The 16,395-nt window shown below is 38.2% G+C and overlaps 2 protein-coding genes across 3 annotated transcripts; both read right to left on the reverse strand.

Annotated features, from left to right (window-relative positions):
* Nucleotides 1-176: 176 nt before the first annotated feature.
* LOC103983842 (6-phosphogluconate dehydrogenase, decarboxylating 1) lies at nucleotides 177-4,261 on the reverse strand. 2 transcript variants are annotated; one of them, XM_009401152.3, is made up of 2 exons: nucleotides 4,104-4,261; nucleotides 177-1,841 (listed from the first exon to the last, which is right to left on the reverse strand). In XM_009401152.3, exon 2 carries the CDS (start codon nucleotides 1,832-1,834, stop codon nucleotides 380-382), a length of 1,455 nt encoding a protein of 484 aa, XP_009399427.2. In that variant the 5' UTR covers nucleotides 1,835-1,841; nucleotides 4,104-4,261; the 3' UTR covers nucleotides 177-379. The 2 variants fall into 2 exon arrangements, with proteins under 2 accessions (XP_009399427.2, XP_009399426.3); XM_009401151.3 differs by lacking the exon at nucleotides 4,104-4,261 and adding an exon at nucleotides 3,865-4,045.
* Nucleotides 4,262-5,523: 1,262 nt separating this feature from the next.
* Nucleotides 5,524-15,784, reverse strand: LOC135639001 (26S proteasome non-ATPase regulatory subunit 13 homolog B-like). The gene is made up of 6 exons (XM_065152685.1): nucleotides 15,489-15,784; nucleotides 13,069-13,515; nucleotides 8,613-8,693; nucleotides 7,252-7,448; nucleotides 7,023-7,122; nucleotides 5,524-6,004 (listed from the first exon to the last, which is right to left on the reverse strand). Exons 1-6 carry the CDS (start codon nucleotides 15,639-15,641, stop codon nucleotides 5,819-5,821), a joined length of 1,164 nt encoding a protein of 387 aa, XP_065008757.1. The 5' UTR covers nucleotides 15,642-15,784; the 3' UTR covers nucleotides 5,524-5,818.
* Between the last annotated feature and the right edge of the window lie 611 nt (nucleotides 15,785-16,395).

Raw genomic sequence — 16,395 nt, forward strand, 5'->3', positions numbered from 1 at the left:
GTCTTCAGGAAAAAGTACAAAGCATTTTTTTTTTCTTTTATAAAAATAAATGACAAGAAGAACTTTGTAACTCAATGAAAAATTGGTCTTTCGTCACAAAAATAGGTGAAACCAACAAGAATACTTAGCTGAATCATTGAACTCCTTTCACCATGACATTAGATGACCCAAAGACATTGGTGACCGGCCTTCGAATGAAGACTGTTGGAATTGCATTCTTAGAAATGTAAATAGTTTAATGGGTTATCAGGTCCCAATATTGGACATTATTTTGCTCAAATAACAAAGAGTTTGCTCACTCCAAAGGTTCTAAAAACCCAAAGTACTACTACTACTAACACACTTGACTCTTGAGGAAAAAGAACTCGTCAACATGGTCTCAGATCTTTGACTGTTTCGCGATCTTGAACCATTCAGTGTGGAAAGATCCAGGCATATCGACCCTCTCGTACGTATGCGCTCCGAAGTAATCTCTCTGAGCTTGGACCAAATTGGCAGAAACCCTCTCCCTCCTGTAGGTGTCAAAATAAGCTAGACTAGTAGACATACCCGGAGTGCTTATACCATGGTTGATAGCAAGACAGACAACTCTGCGCCAAGCAGACTGGCGATCTAATATCTCCTTTGCAAACTCGGGATCCACCAGGAGGTTGGATAGTTCTGCGTTCCGATCATAGGCCTTCTTGATACGGTCCAAGAAAATTGCACGGATAATGCAACCTCCCTTCCATATCCTTGCAAGTTCACCCAGCTTTAGATCCCATCCCTTCTCGGTGCTCTTCGCTCTAATCAGGTTCATGCCTTGTGCATAGCTACAAATCTTTGAGGCATAAAGAGCTTGCCTCACGTCATCGATCAACTTAGCCTTGTCGACAGGCTTGCTTTCCAAGACATCGCTGAATCCACCAGACTGAAAAACCTTAGCAGCTTCGACTCTTTCTTCTTTTAGTCCACTAAGAAACCTGGAATCCAAAGATGCTGCAATTGTTGGAGCAGCCACTGATAATTCAGCTGCTTGTTGCACGGTCCATTTACCAGTACCTTTCATCCCGGTCTTGTCCAAGACTTTATCAACCAGATGGCCATCACCCTTGTCATCCTTGACCCCAAAAATGTCAGCTGTGATCTCGATCAAGAAGCTAAGAAGCTCCCCTTTGTTCCATTCAGAGAAAACATGCTGCAACTCATCATTGGTGAGCTTCCCCACAGATTTCAGTACATCATAAGCTTCAGCAATCAGTTGCATGTCTCCATACTCGATTCCGTTATGAATCATCTTTACAAAATTGCCAGAACCTCCTTTGCCTATGTATGTAACACAGGGGCCACTGTCCGGTACCTGAGCAGCTACCTTGAGAAGAATGTCTTCTATGTACTTAAAAGCCTCATACGAACCTCCAGGCATCAATGAAGGACCATTTCGTGCACCTTCCTCTCCACCAGAGACTCCCATTCCAAGATAGAGGAGACCAAGTTCGGCCATTGCCTTTTCGCGCCTCTCTGTGTTCTCATACCACTCGTTGCCCCCATCGATTATACAATCACCCTTTTCCAAGTGAGCTGAAAGTGTGGCGATGGTTTGATCCACCGGTGCACCAGCTTTCACGAGCATGATAATGACACGGGGCTTTTGTATCGAGTTGACAAAGGATGCAGGATCATGGAATCCATAAACTGGAAGGTTTCCTTCGACTATGGCACGTTCAACAGTCTCATCAACTTTTGAGGTGGTCCGGTTGTACACAGATATAGGAAAGCCTTTTTCAGCTATGTTCAAGGCTAGATTTTGCCCCATGACAGCAAGACCAGCGAGGCCAATTCTTGTGAGAGCCATGTTTAACCTGGTATGAAATTTTGATGGGAGTTTGAGAAAGCATAAACATATTTAGCGAAAAAATTAAAACTAACATAAACATGTAGAGCTCATAAATCTTATCATGCTTTTCGTAGATATGTGGGGTTTTTCTTAGCAAGTTAGATGCAAGCATTATAAAATGCAGATGAAAAGGATATTCCCCGACATACTAGAAAATTCCAGGTGAAACATTGGATTGAGAAAATTAATGTGAAGTCAATGGAAAGATTGGAAGTTTCATCGACAACTCAAGAAGCCAGTTTCCAATGCCAGATAAGGTATAATAGAATGTTCTAATAGAACAGAAAAGAATTATTACACTCTGAAACTGATTAAAACTGGAGAGAAAACCTCATAATAGCTGAGACAAGGCAGCTGTGTTCGGAGGCACCCAAATCAAGTATTTATGTCCCAAGTAAAAAGAGAATTTGCACCAAAAAGATGCTTCAAGTGAAATAGAATACAAACTCCTAGACCACTTTCTTTTATCCTCACGAAAAACATAGTTGAACTACAACTAGATCAATCACTATAATTTGTAGGCCCCACATGGTTTCATTTAGATCCTAGCAAGAATGTTAGACAAATCTATCATCATATACTAAATAAAAGACGGTGAGTTTACCAGTTTTTTTATTCAATCAGGATGGAGGTTCTAGAACATGTATCGACACATATATGTAAAAAATGGACAAAGAACGTAATAACAGTGAGCTTCTATGCATCATTCATGCATCTTATTCTATGAAGCATAAGAACCACAAAAGACAGTCCTATTCCTTAACAAAACACAGCCTACAGCCAAAAGAGAACAACCAAAAAACAAACAAAAACATATAGCATAAAGTAATTAGGTTCTGAAAAAATTACAAAAAGTGTCTAGCATAGAACTTAGCAGAATGCAAGTTCCATTTGCTATCTCAACCAAACAGAAGTCACTACTTCTTTATTCCATAGTATTTAAAGAAAAAGGAAAGGAAATATAGGGGAGAGGGAACTCAATGTCAGAAAAAGGAACATTTTGTTGTAATAAGAAGAAACCCAAACAGGATCCCAATGTAAAAGGAATGAGACTATGATCCAATAAGTAATCAATATGAGCTTCTAAATTAATTCAACATATAAAACCGAAGCAGCCATCACAGGCTTTTTCACCTTTTGTTGTGATTTGTCATCAGGACCAAATGTACGTTTGGATCTAAAACCAACTTTTAGATACTATCAACCAAGGTTCGTAATTTTGTGTATCGATACTAAAGGCTTGAATCAATATCGTACCAGTCCTTATGGATGGACAAGTGTCACCGGTTACATGGATACATATCAAGTTTTGGAAAAAAAACTGAAAATTTAAAAAAAAATGACAAATTGACCGAGTACAAGATGGTACAGGACCGGCATACCCGACAGTATAAGCCTTGTACCGGATGGTACAAGGCCTATACCTGGCATACCACCCAATTTACCCTGACCTGCATATATGTATGTGTCGGACCCATAAACTACAAACCTTGCTATCAAGAAACAACAAGATCTTCTCCCTGAATTATATTAAACAGCACTAAACACACTGGAGGCATGGAATGAGACTATGGTCCAATAAGTAATCCATATGAACTTCTAAATGAATCCAGCACCATAAACAGAAGTAGCAAGCAGAGGCTGTTTTTGTCTTTTGTTCTAATTTGTCATCAGGAACAAATGTATGTTTGGATCCAAAACCAACTTTTTGATGCTATCAAGCAACAACAAGATCTTCTCCCCGATCTATATTATACCTAAACATACTGATGTCATGGACAAGCCACAGGAGTCTATATGCTGGAACAGCAACAGGCTGGTCAAGGAAAGTGAAATAGGAAGAAGAAATCAACAAACTTTATCAGCCGACAAGATCCGAAGATACTGATAATCATATTACTAGTAGATCTCCAAATCCGACTAGTAAAAACCCCAAAAGATTATCGCGTAAAAGCAGATAAAACGCAAACAAACGAATAATTTCTTGCCTCAATGACACGGACACTCTGCGAGACAAAGAAAAACGGAACCCTACACGAAATTTCTGATAACACCCAAACCAAAGACGAGCGTCTTTGATGAGCACTACATCGAAATGACAACAAAAAGAGATCTTTCCAAAACTCGTGGCCAAGCGAAGCCCATCAAACATGAAAGCACCAAAATCTAACAGATTCAAATGTGAGCTAATAACAGACCTGAGAAGAGAGAGAAAAAGAGATCAAACCTGGGTACTGTTTCCCTCACAAGCGATCCCAGTTAGGTGAGGGAGAGGTTTCCGGGGGCAGCCTACATAAATAGAGGGCACACCACGCACCCTCTATTTCATGTTTCTTTTCCCCTCGTTAATTTGGTCAAAGTCAAAGACAGGCATGATTTAGCGTTGTGATTTCACATAATCGCGGCTGCTCAATTTCCTTATGAATTGCGGTTGGTGGAGTCGGTGAGCGATGGATGCAAAGTCCCCCGCTGCATCTCTTCACCTAACTACGGGATTCAAGGACTCTTCCAAGGTGGGAATTGGCTTCGACCAGGTTACGGTTTCATCACGGAGGAGGAGATCGGGTTGACATTGCTGGCCCAAGGTGCGTAAAAGGGTGGACTTTTCAATGTCATATTTATGTTAACCGTCTGTGATCTTAATGTTCACGATGGCAAGTCTATGCCTAGTCGAAATGGCCTCTTATTATGTGCGATCCAAGTCAACCTAGTTAACCGGAGGCAAGTGAGATCAGCGGTTACGATATAAGATTCTGTCGGCGACAATTCTACCGGGGCTGCCAAGGGAGAGTCGTGGAGGGCACGTGGCTCTCGTGGTTAGGTAGGCGAGGGAGAGAGAAAGAGGTTGGTGATGGCGGCGGTTGGTGGACCGGGAAAATAAAATAAAAAGACGATTTTTTGTTAGGTAAAACCAACGAGGGATTGGTTTTTTTTTTTTTTTTTTGTTGCCGCTCGCAATATTTGGAGATAAATAAGCGTATAGATTAGGGAAGGAGGTTTCTCCAATTATTGTATAGGTCGAGTTATGATCTTTCAATTCAAGTTCATTCATAATACTGCTATTATCATCATCAAATCATTGATTAAATAGGACAAAATATCTTTATATACACACAAAAGGTGTGATTCATGCCATTTATGCCTTTTCAAATGTTTAGGTCAATATCCTCCTAATTTATTCTCCTACCGAAATCCTCGTTCCAGACTAATGTTTTAGGTGTAAACAAGTGAGCAAACACCAACACCTTCTTCGTATCTATAAAGAATTTTAGATTGGATTTATATCCATCACCTGAAGCTACTCAGCCGAAATAGTCTGGGAAGCTTCATGCAAGAATAGGTGAAACCAAGAACGAAGACGTGTACTATCTTTACATAACAATCTTATAGTGAACACAGGCGTAGTTACTTAACAATCATACAAGACAAGAAAAGAAGCAGTAGAATAGTATGGAGATCTCCAAGACAACAATCATAGATTCATAATTTTGAGTATCGGACCATGATGCAGTATTGTGATACCAGTATAAGATTGGAGATCATGCTGACTTTTAGAAACGACAATCACAAGCCAAATGAGTAAAACGGGGAGAGCATGAGAACACGAGAATTATTTTCCAGCATAGAAGCTCAACAGGCATCATTCCTTAATCACAAAATAAATAAATTATCTGAATCTGAAACCACTCAAGTATTAGAGACAGTTTATATATCGTTACGATTGCAAGGCGTGTTTGGAGTTCGAAATACTCTAAACAATGAAAAGGAAAGAAAAACATAACTCAGCCAGCATTCAGCTGCTAACCCCTCGTGCAAAGTCTATCAAGGAAATAAGAGAGGTAGCACCCCAATAATGGCAGGACCAATGTTTCCTTTTATGAGGTCTTCTGAGCTGGCCCATGTTACATCAGGATTGTCGAACAGCTGATGTTAAAATGCAGATCATGAACCCACCAGGTCAGGTGTCTCGGCTTCGACGGTTGACAAGGCTGTCCGCACCTTTTGCACCCAGCCATCCAAACGATCATGCAAAGATTTGATTTGTGTAATCCCCAGAACTCTTGGCTGCACCCATGAGACATATACTGTGCCCTCGACTTGATCTATTATGCCTTCAATAAGATGAACCTGTAGCAAGCTCCCCACAAATTACTCTAGTTCGACGAATGTATTCAATGCAGTAGCAAGGCTCAGCCAAATTCAAACTGACATTTGCTAACCAACTAAATGTTCCAAAAAAAAATATTTTTTTTCAGGATATATTATGGTGCTTCAACTTAGAGCTTCAGAGCAGGCTAAAATTCGGTTTTCTTCAAAGATTCAATTGAGAATATTGGAAACTAGCAGAGGCTAATATAATGCTTACCTTCGCACTCCTATTGACCAACCCAACCACGAAACCTATAGTAGGAAACCAGTGATTTGCTATTTTTCCTGTTTACTGCATACATTTTACCATGGTAAATCTTAACAAAGACAGTGCTATGACAAGTGGCACAATCCATGAATAATGAATTTTTTTTTCTCCTTGTCGCATATGCTGACAAGGCCAGTAACAGAGTTCTGGTGGACCTCTAATTGTGCACCCACATGACTCTTTTAATACCCACAAAAAAAATATGACTCTGATCATGTTTAACAAACATGTTAAAAGTTAATTCTAAAAAGTACATAGAGAAATCTAATGTCAGTGAGCTGAGAAGCTCCAAGTCATCAACAAATATGAAGAAAAGAAGCTAATGCATTATCTACAAATTAGTAAGAAATGTTTTATTCAAAATGAAGAAAATGCAGAACAGACACTAATGTAGCAATCAGAAAAGTAACAGAGAGCACCTTGTAAATTCAGTAGAAATTGTGAAATAATCAAGAATAATTAAATTCCTTCAGAAACCTAGTGAATCCAAAAAGAGAATACATTTATTTTCCTACCACGATACATTTCTAGAGATCAACTGCACATCTAAAGGAGTTGAATTACATGTTATGGAAACAAGTTACCCATTACCACTATACATTACCATAGTTCTGCATGCCAAAAGAATGGAAAGGGAGAAGAAACATGAGAAGCTGTAGTTATTAAATTTGTTCCAAATTTGATGTTAACAGAATCAAAAGCAAGGGTGAGACACAAGATTAGACTTACGGAAAGGGCTTTCATAAGAAGATATTCCACATCTTCAATAGAAAGTTTAGTTTGCTCAGCAATAATACTTAATGGAATGGTTCGATCCTCAGATGGCCGACTGCATAAAATTGATAATATCAATATGGTAATGATTGAAAAAGTATTAATGACACATAAAATAGAAGAGAAAGAGAGCATAAGAAGTACTAACAGATCCTAGATTAATTGATCATTGTGTAGTCCTCACCTGAAAATAATCTCCATCAAACACAAAATATTAATTTTTTCAAGTAACTTCCTCTCATTTTGTAAAAATGCAGGTTGTGCACTCAACTCAGCATTATGGATTCGGCATAGTTCTTGATAGCGAACCAGATTTCCAGAGTTAAATGCCTGAAGAATATGGTAAAGCCACTCCACTTTTGTTCCAATAAGAATGTTGATCTGCAAGGCATCAGGATATCAGAAATGTAACTTGAGATGGTACATTCCAATTAAGGTAATTCTGAGATAAAAAGAGGAACTGTTTAAATATACCCATGTGCAGAACCTAGAAGAAACTGTACGTATGAGTAGAAAATAACCAACAAAAATATTGACACATTATCTTAGTCTTTGCATTAAGATCTCATTTAAGTTCCACTTTTAAACAGAAAGAATTCATCTGTCTGTTCCTAGAGTTCAAAAAATCATATACAATACTAGGCTTAGAAAAAAATGATCAAGTTGATATCAGTGAACACAAAATTCAATCTAAAACTCTATCTGATCAACCATTACGTAATTAGTCTGGAGTATCTGGTGTAATTTCCATTGAGCACTCTCAGACTGCCTAATGTCCCGAACGAACAAACCCACCTTCTAGAGAACAGTGAATTTTGAATATCTTAGGTAATTTGACCATATTTTAGCCCAACATATTAATTCATTCAATTCATATCATCATTTCTTCTCAAATGAAGCTCCCCAATAATATCAGCTGGTCTTTCTGATAACACTCTTCTAGTCAGACTTGCAACTAGCCAAAAATTTACCATGGAAAATATTTATACTAATTATACTGAAACAACCTTTCAGAAATACCTGGCTTTCTACCAAACAGCAGTGTCATTCTAGTTCAATACAAAAAGGAAAAGGAGATCAGCCACTTTTAGTAATTAGTGTCATCTCTTTATAAGCTCAGTGTTGTTTACCTCTTAAATTGAGCACTACTTGCCTCAAACAACCTCATTCTAGGCAGTGACACAAACCAGATATACCAGTCCATAACTTATAACCCTACAGGATTGGTTCAGGCATATAAACACATGATCAATCACTCAAGTGCTAAAGACATGCTGATGAGCTATTCATGACCACCATAGTCTTTGGCCTAATCCATAAACATCATCCACAAAGCAAAGAAGAAATAAATGTGGGCAATTAAACAAACAATCAAGATTTGATGATGTATCCCAACGAATAAATCAATAAACAAACAGTCAACATTGATTGTTTAAATAAGTGATTCAAAGTTTAAATCCATAACATCTGAATGGGTTTCTTCAACTCAATAGAAACAAGTAATTGACTATATTATACAAAACAGTATCTAAAGATTTCTCTTACAATTGGATGGGCAAGCAATTCCCCAAAGTTGTATATATTATCTCCCAGCAATGCAGAAAGGGAAAGGTCAAAGGCCAAATCCTGAAAAATAGGAAATAAGCAGAATTGAAGCACAAGCATTGATAAACCAAAATACTGCTTTAACATTTCCAAAAGAAGACACTGAAATTCTCATAATCAAAGAATTAGAAGATATTCTGGAAGATCAGTAAAAGAGGTAATTTATCTGAGCCAGATTTATCTTAACTATTAGGATTAACTAAAGAAGCATGAAAATAAAAAATTCTTCTAGACAATAGATCAATAGCATACTGGATGTGAATTAAAAATTTGTATATGATGATCAACCAAGTTGCTATAATTCCTGACTTGTTCATAGAAAAGGAAAACATTTTTTTGCTTTTATCAGTAAATGCATATCCTACCATAGTAACTGTTATTTTGAACAAGCTGACACCAATGTTCCATGTATAGACAACAGTTTGTTTAACAGTATTTTGAGATTTAATATTTATATATTAATTAAAAACACTATTAATTGATGGATTTTAAATCCCTACCACTATTGTGGAACATAAAGTCAATAGTTTATAACCCAGAAGTAAAATACATTTTGTGATAAAACCCACAGAAATCGGTCTCCTCCTTTTTTACCTACTCAATCCGATCTATGTGAATAATGAGAGTAATTATGACAATTTTTTCTTCTACTTTTGTTGTACTTCAGCCATATCAGAATAGCTAAGTGGTGCTTCCACATGCGGGGTAGACCGACTAACAAAGTTTGAACATATGTACATATATCTTTTCAATAAATTCATACTTTGTTGCAACTAAACCCCTCCTATCACATCCGTCCAAGCAATGACATTAGTTAAGTCTCTAGGACACTTTTCCAATGAAAAATCCATTCTCTCAATACTACTTTAATCATTACTACTATCACACCATCATATGACATATCAGTCCAAACTCATGATTGGGTCAGACTTTTGACTATAAAGGTTTCAAGACTTTTGTCAATCAAGACATGCAATGCAGATTATAAGTTTGGCTAATTTGTAGTTCTCTATCACAGTTACCAAGGAAATGAGAGTTGCAAACTTCTGCTATATGTTTGATCATGAACTTTTATATTATGTTGTAGAAAAATCATAAAGTCACAGGCAACAATTTCTTTTTTTAACCCCTTATTTTACATTATCCTATCCTCATTCCTTGCCCCTACACGTTCTTTCCATTTCAGCCAATAACTTTCAACCCCTGGCTTCAAAAAGAGCATCTAAGATAACCACAAATTATCTTTATTTAGCATCAGCTTCATAGCAAAGAGCATAATCTTAGTATAATCAATTTACACTTCATAGCAAAGTAATTAACTTTCCACAGAAAGTAAATCATACTACATCTTAAACCTAAACATTTTCTAATACCTCAACTAAGGCCTAAAGTTCAAACAAAAGCTTCTTGTTTGGAGCAGTTGAAACTTAAACTGGACACAAAAAAAAACTCAATTTTCATCAAATAACTCATTTTTTCTTAGCTTTCTTTAGACATGGTAATGATTAAAGTATGTTAATCTAGTAAAAGCACAAACAACCTCACATAAATATATTAAAAACAGAATTTAGAAGTAAAACTAATTAGCTTTAGCTGGAACCAACTATGATCATGATTAACAGCATGAATAAATAATCAATTGTGCCCGAGGGCCACCAACTAGCCAGAGCTGATAATCTAAGTCTTAGATCAGCATCAGCCATAGAAAGTGCATTTCAACTGAACCACATTGGTATCAGCTGAAACATCAAGTTGCACAAGGTACATAAAGTAGCATGTCTTGTATCTCTCACATGCCAATACATATGCATAATTATTAAGCTCAAGTGATATGCACTAGTTGTATCTGGTTCACCTTCAGCACATAAATATTATGCTAAAAGATGCAAAGGTTTCAAACCGCTCGAGGTGCTTGCCCGAGGAATGTTCATACAACCAGCATCTTAATGCCTTAACATAGAAAATCCATCAGGAGTGTTCACTGGATCAATTTGAGCTAAATATATATCTGAGGCATTAACTTCTGAAGTAAAGACCAAGACTAATAATGTCATTTGGTCTAAAAACAGCCTATCTTCACAAACATAAATCACCTGCTCATTGAACTATTTGGTGGCTATGACAAGTGCAGATTGCTTGAGAAGTAAAAGAATGTTGTAGAACTATAAGCCTGATTTTTTCACCTAGGTAAAACGCTGCAACAAGTCCAATAAAATTCCAGGAATTTACATAAATTTGAGACCAACAGAAACTTAAAAGAATTGAATCCACAGAGAAGCTCCAAGAAAAATGAAGGTGGATCATTGTGGAACAACAAATATAAGTTGATAAACACATATATTTGATATTTTATGTGATCACACATGATCTTAACGGGCCCTGTGGGCCCACAAAGTCTGTAGGACTTTTACACAAAATATACTGATCAAACAATCAAATGACCAAAACCTACAGCCTTGCTCCTTTATGTCACTATGCAATTTTCAAGCACCATTATATAGTGGTAGTCCATAGAGCAAGTATATCACTAAACCAACTGAACACCGTAAACCAGACCTATTAAGTTGAGATCAGTGATTTAAAAAGCGCTAAGTGTCAAAAGGCGCCAAGGTCCAAAAATGCCCGACGCACTAAGCGCTTGCATGAGCGAAGCGAGACGCTAAAATATAAAAATATATAATATAATTAATAAATATAATTATTTAAATAAAAAATATGCTATTAAATTAAGAAAATCAGATACAAAATCACAATGTCATATTAATAAAAAAATCTCAAAAATCAAAACAATAAAATTTTACATCAAATCTATTGAGTTGCTCTAAACACTTGTCATTTATTCTGAAACCTAACAATAATTTTAAATAAATAAAAATTAATAGTTTTAAAATCAAAATAATATATTATTAATCTAATAAATAAAAATACTATTATTAGTATACAGTTAGCAGTATACTGTTAATATACTGTTAACCGTATAGTGAGAAGAGTGTGAGAAGACCAAGGCTGCTGAGGCAACGGCAACGGTAGCAGGCGACAACCATAGCTGGAGCGGGAGCGGCGAGCGACGACGGCAACGGGAGCGGCGAGCGACAACGGGAGCTGCGACCGGCGATTGTGGCAGGGGCGAGCAGTCGGCGAGCAACAATTGTGGCAGCGGCGAGTAGCGACAATAGCGGTGAGCAGCGATAGTGGCAGCGGCAGCAGAGAGCAACGACAGCGGAGAAGAAATCTCGGCAGCAAAATCGTGAGTGTTAGGGTTGGGGAAGTCGGGGAAATCACGAGAGGGAGCCTGATATCGGTGATTTAGTTGGTTCGATTGAACCAACTAAAGCACCAGAGACCAACCAAACCTAAATATCTGATTCGATCGCCTGGTTTAACCCAGGCGCTCGCCCGAAGCGCCCGACGCCTGGGCTCGGACAAGCGCCCAAGCGGCGCCCCTCTTTGAAGCGCGCCGCCTAAAAATGAAGCGAGGCGCTCGGGCCTCGCCTTGCCCAAGCACCTAGGTGATCGTCCAAGCGCCTATTGTAATCACTAGTTGAAATTTAAAAAAAACAACCACCATGTATGCTGTCATAAGATCTCATTATTCAATACATCTCATGTTCAAGATACCATAAATAAAAGTAAAAACGGGATAATTCTCATTGCCCAACTTAAATAAACCTTATTATCACTTGGCCATGTAAGTATTAGAGCATAATAACATGATAGTATGTCAAAACTGCTGAGGGGAAAAGACTCCTCTAATTTTTCTATTCTTCTATAAAAAAAAAATTAATAAGCAAAATTTTGGAAAACAACATATTATATGAAATACATGCTAATAAACTCTTCTGTCTACACTTCACAAGATAAATTAGTTGCATGAAGATCGATCAACCAAAATCAGAAGTGCCTCAACTCCACACGTATTAATGCAATTTTTCACATCTGTGCAAGCAGAAAAACTACATAGATATGACCATCAAGAAACTTAAGATTGTAACTTTGGGTACAGAACTTGTTACGGAACACAATGGTCACACTGTTCTCTTTCCTTTAGGTCAAGCTTATTCATTTAGGAGCACCTTTTATTTGAAACTTCCATCTAATGATTTTAAAGCTCAGGCTTCTACTCCTAGTGAACTGTAGGAAAATGCATCTTCTGATTAAGATCTACCCTCTGTCATCAGCACCACCACCATCCTAACTCCCATGAAAAAGAAGTAACTAATGAAATAAAAAACATAGTTTCATGATCATGATGTATTGATCACATCCCATTTTCCTTCTCCAATACTAATAATATTAAATGACCAAATACATCAGTTACTAAATAACAGTCTTACATAATTGAAAAATTAATAGTTGCATCTTGAAGTTCATCAACGTAAGTAGTTAATCAACATACCAGCCTGAATGGTGCTGAAAGAGACTCTACTGAAGTGTAAGCCAAATAAAGAAGGGCGCTCTTGTAGAACTCCGCAAATTCTTGACGAGATTTATGATACTGAGAAGATATCCAATAATAGCTAGCATGAACAGTAGGATCAACATCAGTCATGCTGTCCAACATGCTCTTTCCCTCTTCCAAAAGCTTTTTGCACTCCTTTTGACTCCCTTTTTCAAGATTAAATGCGGCAATTTGCATTTTGACATATAGGATAGGTTCCTCAATCCGTAACTCTTTAGTAGCATGCAGTTTTTCAATTATGCCTTCAAGATAGCTAATTGCGGCTTCTTTTTCTGAATACTGACGTGAAATTACTCCAGCAAAGTGAGCTAGCTTCAGGAGATTGATTTTTGTCTCAAACTCCATAATGAAGTTATGATACAGCTGTATAAGAACATCACCCGCCTACAGAATGTAAAAGAAAAGGTTGTGTTACTCAGTTATACATTATACACAAAACTAGACTGAGAAGAATGAGGACAAAGACATGGGGAAATTGGCATAATAACCAATTAAGGTTGCTAGCGATACTGCTCTGGCAATGTAAAGAAATTACATTACTTTCTGAATCGTACATTTTGTTTATCATGAACAACACATGCAAACTAAGAAAATTATCTTGACAGTATACCTAAAACAGATACTGTTATACTAAACTCAAGTACAACAACAATAACAATTAGAATGATGACACACTCACATAACTAAGAACGCCCATACAACAAATGACTGAGCTGTTTGTGAAAGGGTGAAAGCTTGCAATACCATTCAAACCAAAATCCATATGCTGCTTCTGAATCAGAATAGAATGCTGCAAACTACATATAATGACATCACACAATATGTCAACAAGAACAACTATGTTGCACTTCAAAACAAAATCCTTACACTGTATGAATTAGGATCCCTCGTATTCATATGATTTCATCAAAAGACATGTCATACAAGGTCAACTGAGTTGCTCTAAGCAAGGATTGTTGAGGGAAGCTTGAGTTGACAACTATCGCTATTTGACCACTGAACTAGAAAAATGTCAAAGACTTCAGGGGCACTTTAAGGTTAAAAGCAAGATTAGAAGCATCACATCCAGTTAAATCAGATGCAGCCAAGGTAAATCAAGTAAAGACCTCCTAAGGTGTGCTTGAGTTTCTTCAACAGGCAGATGAACTTTTTTAATACCCATGTATGAAGCAGTTCCTTTCTTTGATATCTGCATCAGTAGAGATATACTCATCTCGTATTTGTGAAGGATAGTCATTCGCAGCCCTTCTATCCCGATTAAAGCATAGTCAAATCCTTATCAGTTACTTTCCTAGTACAAATTATTGATAGACTGACCAATTGATGATCAAAGTCAAATTGAATAACTGAAATCAAGAATCCAAACTATCTTAAACCTACACTTGAAATAATAGGCACCTTTTAAAGGGATTCATCTACCTGCTCTCATTGACACAAAACTGCGAGCAACAAACATTATAGATAGAAGATGGCCATGTTCACACCAAATATCCTTTTAATGGATCACTCTACCATCATAACGATCTTGATGACCTGATCAGATAGCTAAACAGAACAATCATGCGAAAGAGACACACCCATCAAAACTGGAACTTTGGTGATCAAAGAAACCAAGCGAGCATATGCAAGCTCAAGAAGAAAGCAAAAGAGATCTTATTTGCCAGGCACAAAAGCTAGAGATCTAGAACATTTTGAAAAATTGCTGTTTTTATTGGTCTCCTTACAAGAATAAATTCATAAATGTGTGTTACACACACATATGAACATAAATGTCTGTTCAGAATAGTTTTGTAGAACTGAATTCTTCAACCAATCACCGAATTATAAATTCAATAATTGCAAAGGTAAAATAAGACGACAACGGTATTATTATTCTAGAATAAGGCATCCTTGATACCTTAAAGTGCATCTACGAACTGAGAAGACAAGCACCCAGTAAAAAGAAAAAGAGAAAAAAAAGAGGTTCACCACTCACGACCTAGGACATGGTTGCCATCGTGTAATGCCACCTCAACCCTGTCGTTTATAGAGGAATTTCCATGTAGGCAAAAAAAAAACCCCATCCGCTTCAAAGAAAAATTGTTTGATCCATAAAGTCCTCGAGAACCATATTCTGCAAGTTTCATAGTTGCGAAGTTTTTCTCTACCTTGAATCGACTTTTTTTTCACATCAAACAACCAATCACGCGATGGATCAACGACACGTGAAAATTGGATAAGGAATCTCCGGAAGAACGCAGATTGATCTCAAGATCCAGGGGAGAAGACAACAAAAGACAAGATGAAAATACAAACAAACTGATGACTCGGAAACCTAGCAACGAACAAAGAAGAACAGAGTAGCAGCAGGGGACGACCTGGACTACAGCTAAGGCAACGAACTGCTCGAGCTTGACGGTGAGTTGATGCCACAACTTCCTCTGGTACAAATCCGCCAGGGCGTTGTACCAGTCCGCAAGCTCCGGCTGCGCGTCGCGCTGCGATTCTAGATACTGGAGCGCTCCCACCATTGATGGACCGATCGTGCTCCTCCCAAGTAGAAATCGGTGCGACGCCGGACGAAATCTTTAAACCCTAGTTCCGCCGGTTCTTCGGTTCGATTCTGTTCTTTGCCCTTTCTCGGCTGTGCCTCTCTCTTTATTTCCAACAACAATTGCGCCCTTGAGCGAACCGAGATAAATAAAGCTTCGTCTTCGGGGATTTACCGTCGTCCGATAAGGAATCAGACGAATCCACACGCTCCGAATCGGTGGACCCCACAAAGAACGAAGGAGGCGGTTCTGGATAGCTGCAAGAATTTAAACAGCTAACAGCGTTTTCGAAACGAGATGAAGACGACACGTAAGGCGAGCGCACGTGCTTGCCGTATAAGGCACCGTGATGCTCTCCCTGCCCGGGGTTGCTTGTGGCCCAAGCGATGCCTTTGCGAACTCCAGCTTAGGGCACGTGCGCCGCATGTGAACGGGCCGACGAGCGCTGGAGCCGGAACTCGTGTGCTCATGCCATCGCATCAACAAATCCTGTCCGTTGAAGTATCATCTGATTTAAAATGTAAGGGACGAGATAAGAAGGGAAAAGGGTAATGGACGGTTATGGATGGATCAGAGTTACCCACCTCCCCGTCCCTCTTGCGCCGCAAGACACATAAAAAACAGAGCCCCGGACCGTCCGATACCATAAAAAACATCAATCAACGGCTTGCAAAGCCCCAGTGGACCACCTCGTTTCCTTGCGTTAAAACCCTTCGTGGCCTCCGACCCCAAA

The sequence above is a fragment of the Musa acuminata genome, chromosome BXJ3-5 (genome assembly GCF_036884655.1).
Source record: "Musa acuminata AAA Group cultivar baxijiao chromosome BXJ3-5, Cavendish_Baxijiao_AAA, whole genome shotgun sequence".
Lineage (NCBI taxonomy): Eukaryota > Viridiplantae > Streptophyta > Magnoliopsida > Zingiberales > Musaceae > Musa > Musa acuminata.

Bases quoted from the DNA above. Each gene is read 5' to 3' on its own strand.
- LOC103983842 (XM_009401151.3), bottom strand. From the start codon at position 4,028: ATGTTTGATGGGCTTCGCTTGGCCACGAGTTTTGGAAAGATCTCTTTT. The intron at 1,842-3,864 runs GCAAGAAATTAT...ATTTCATACCAG, and splicing joins AGAGTGTCCGTGTCATTGAG to GTTAAACATGGCTCTCACAA.
- LOC135639001 (XM_065152685.1), bottom strand. From the start codon at position 15,641: ATGGTGGGAGCGCTCCAGTATCTAGAATCGCAGCGCGACGCGCAGCCG. The intron at 13,516-15,488 runs GTCGTCCCCTGC...TACATTCTGTAG, and splicing joins TTGCCTTAGCTGTAGTCCAG to GCGGGTGATGTTCTTATACA. The intron at 6,005-7,022 runs GTAAGTCTAATC...AGCTTGCTACAG, and splicing joins TTCTTATGAAAGCCCTTTCC to GTTCATCTTATTGAAGGCAT.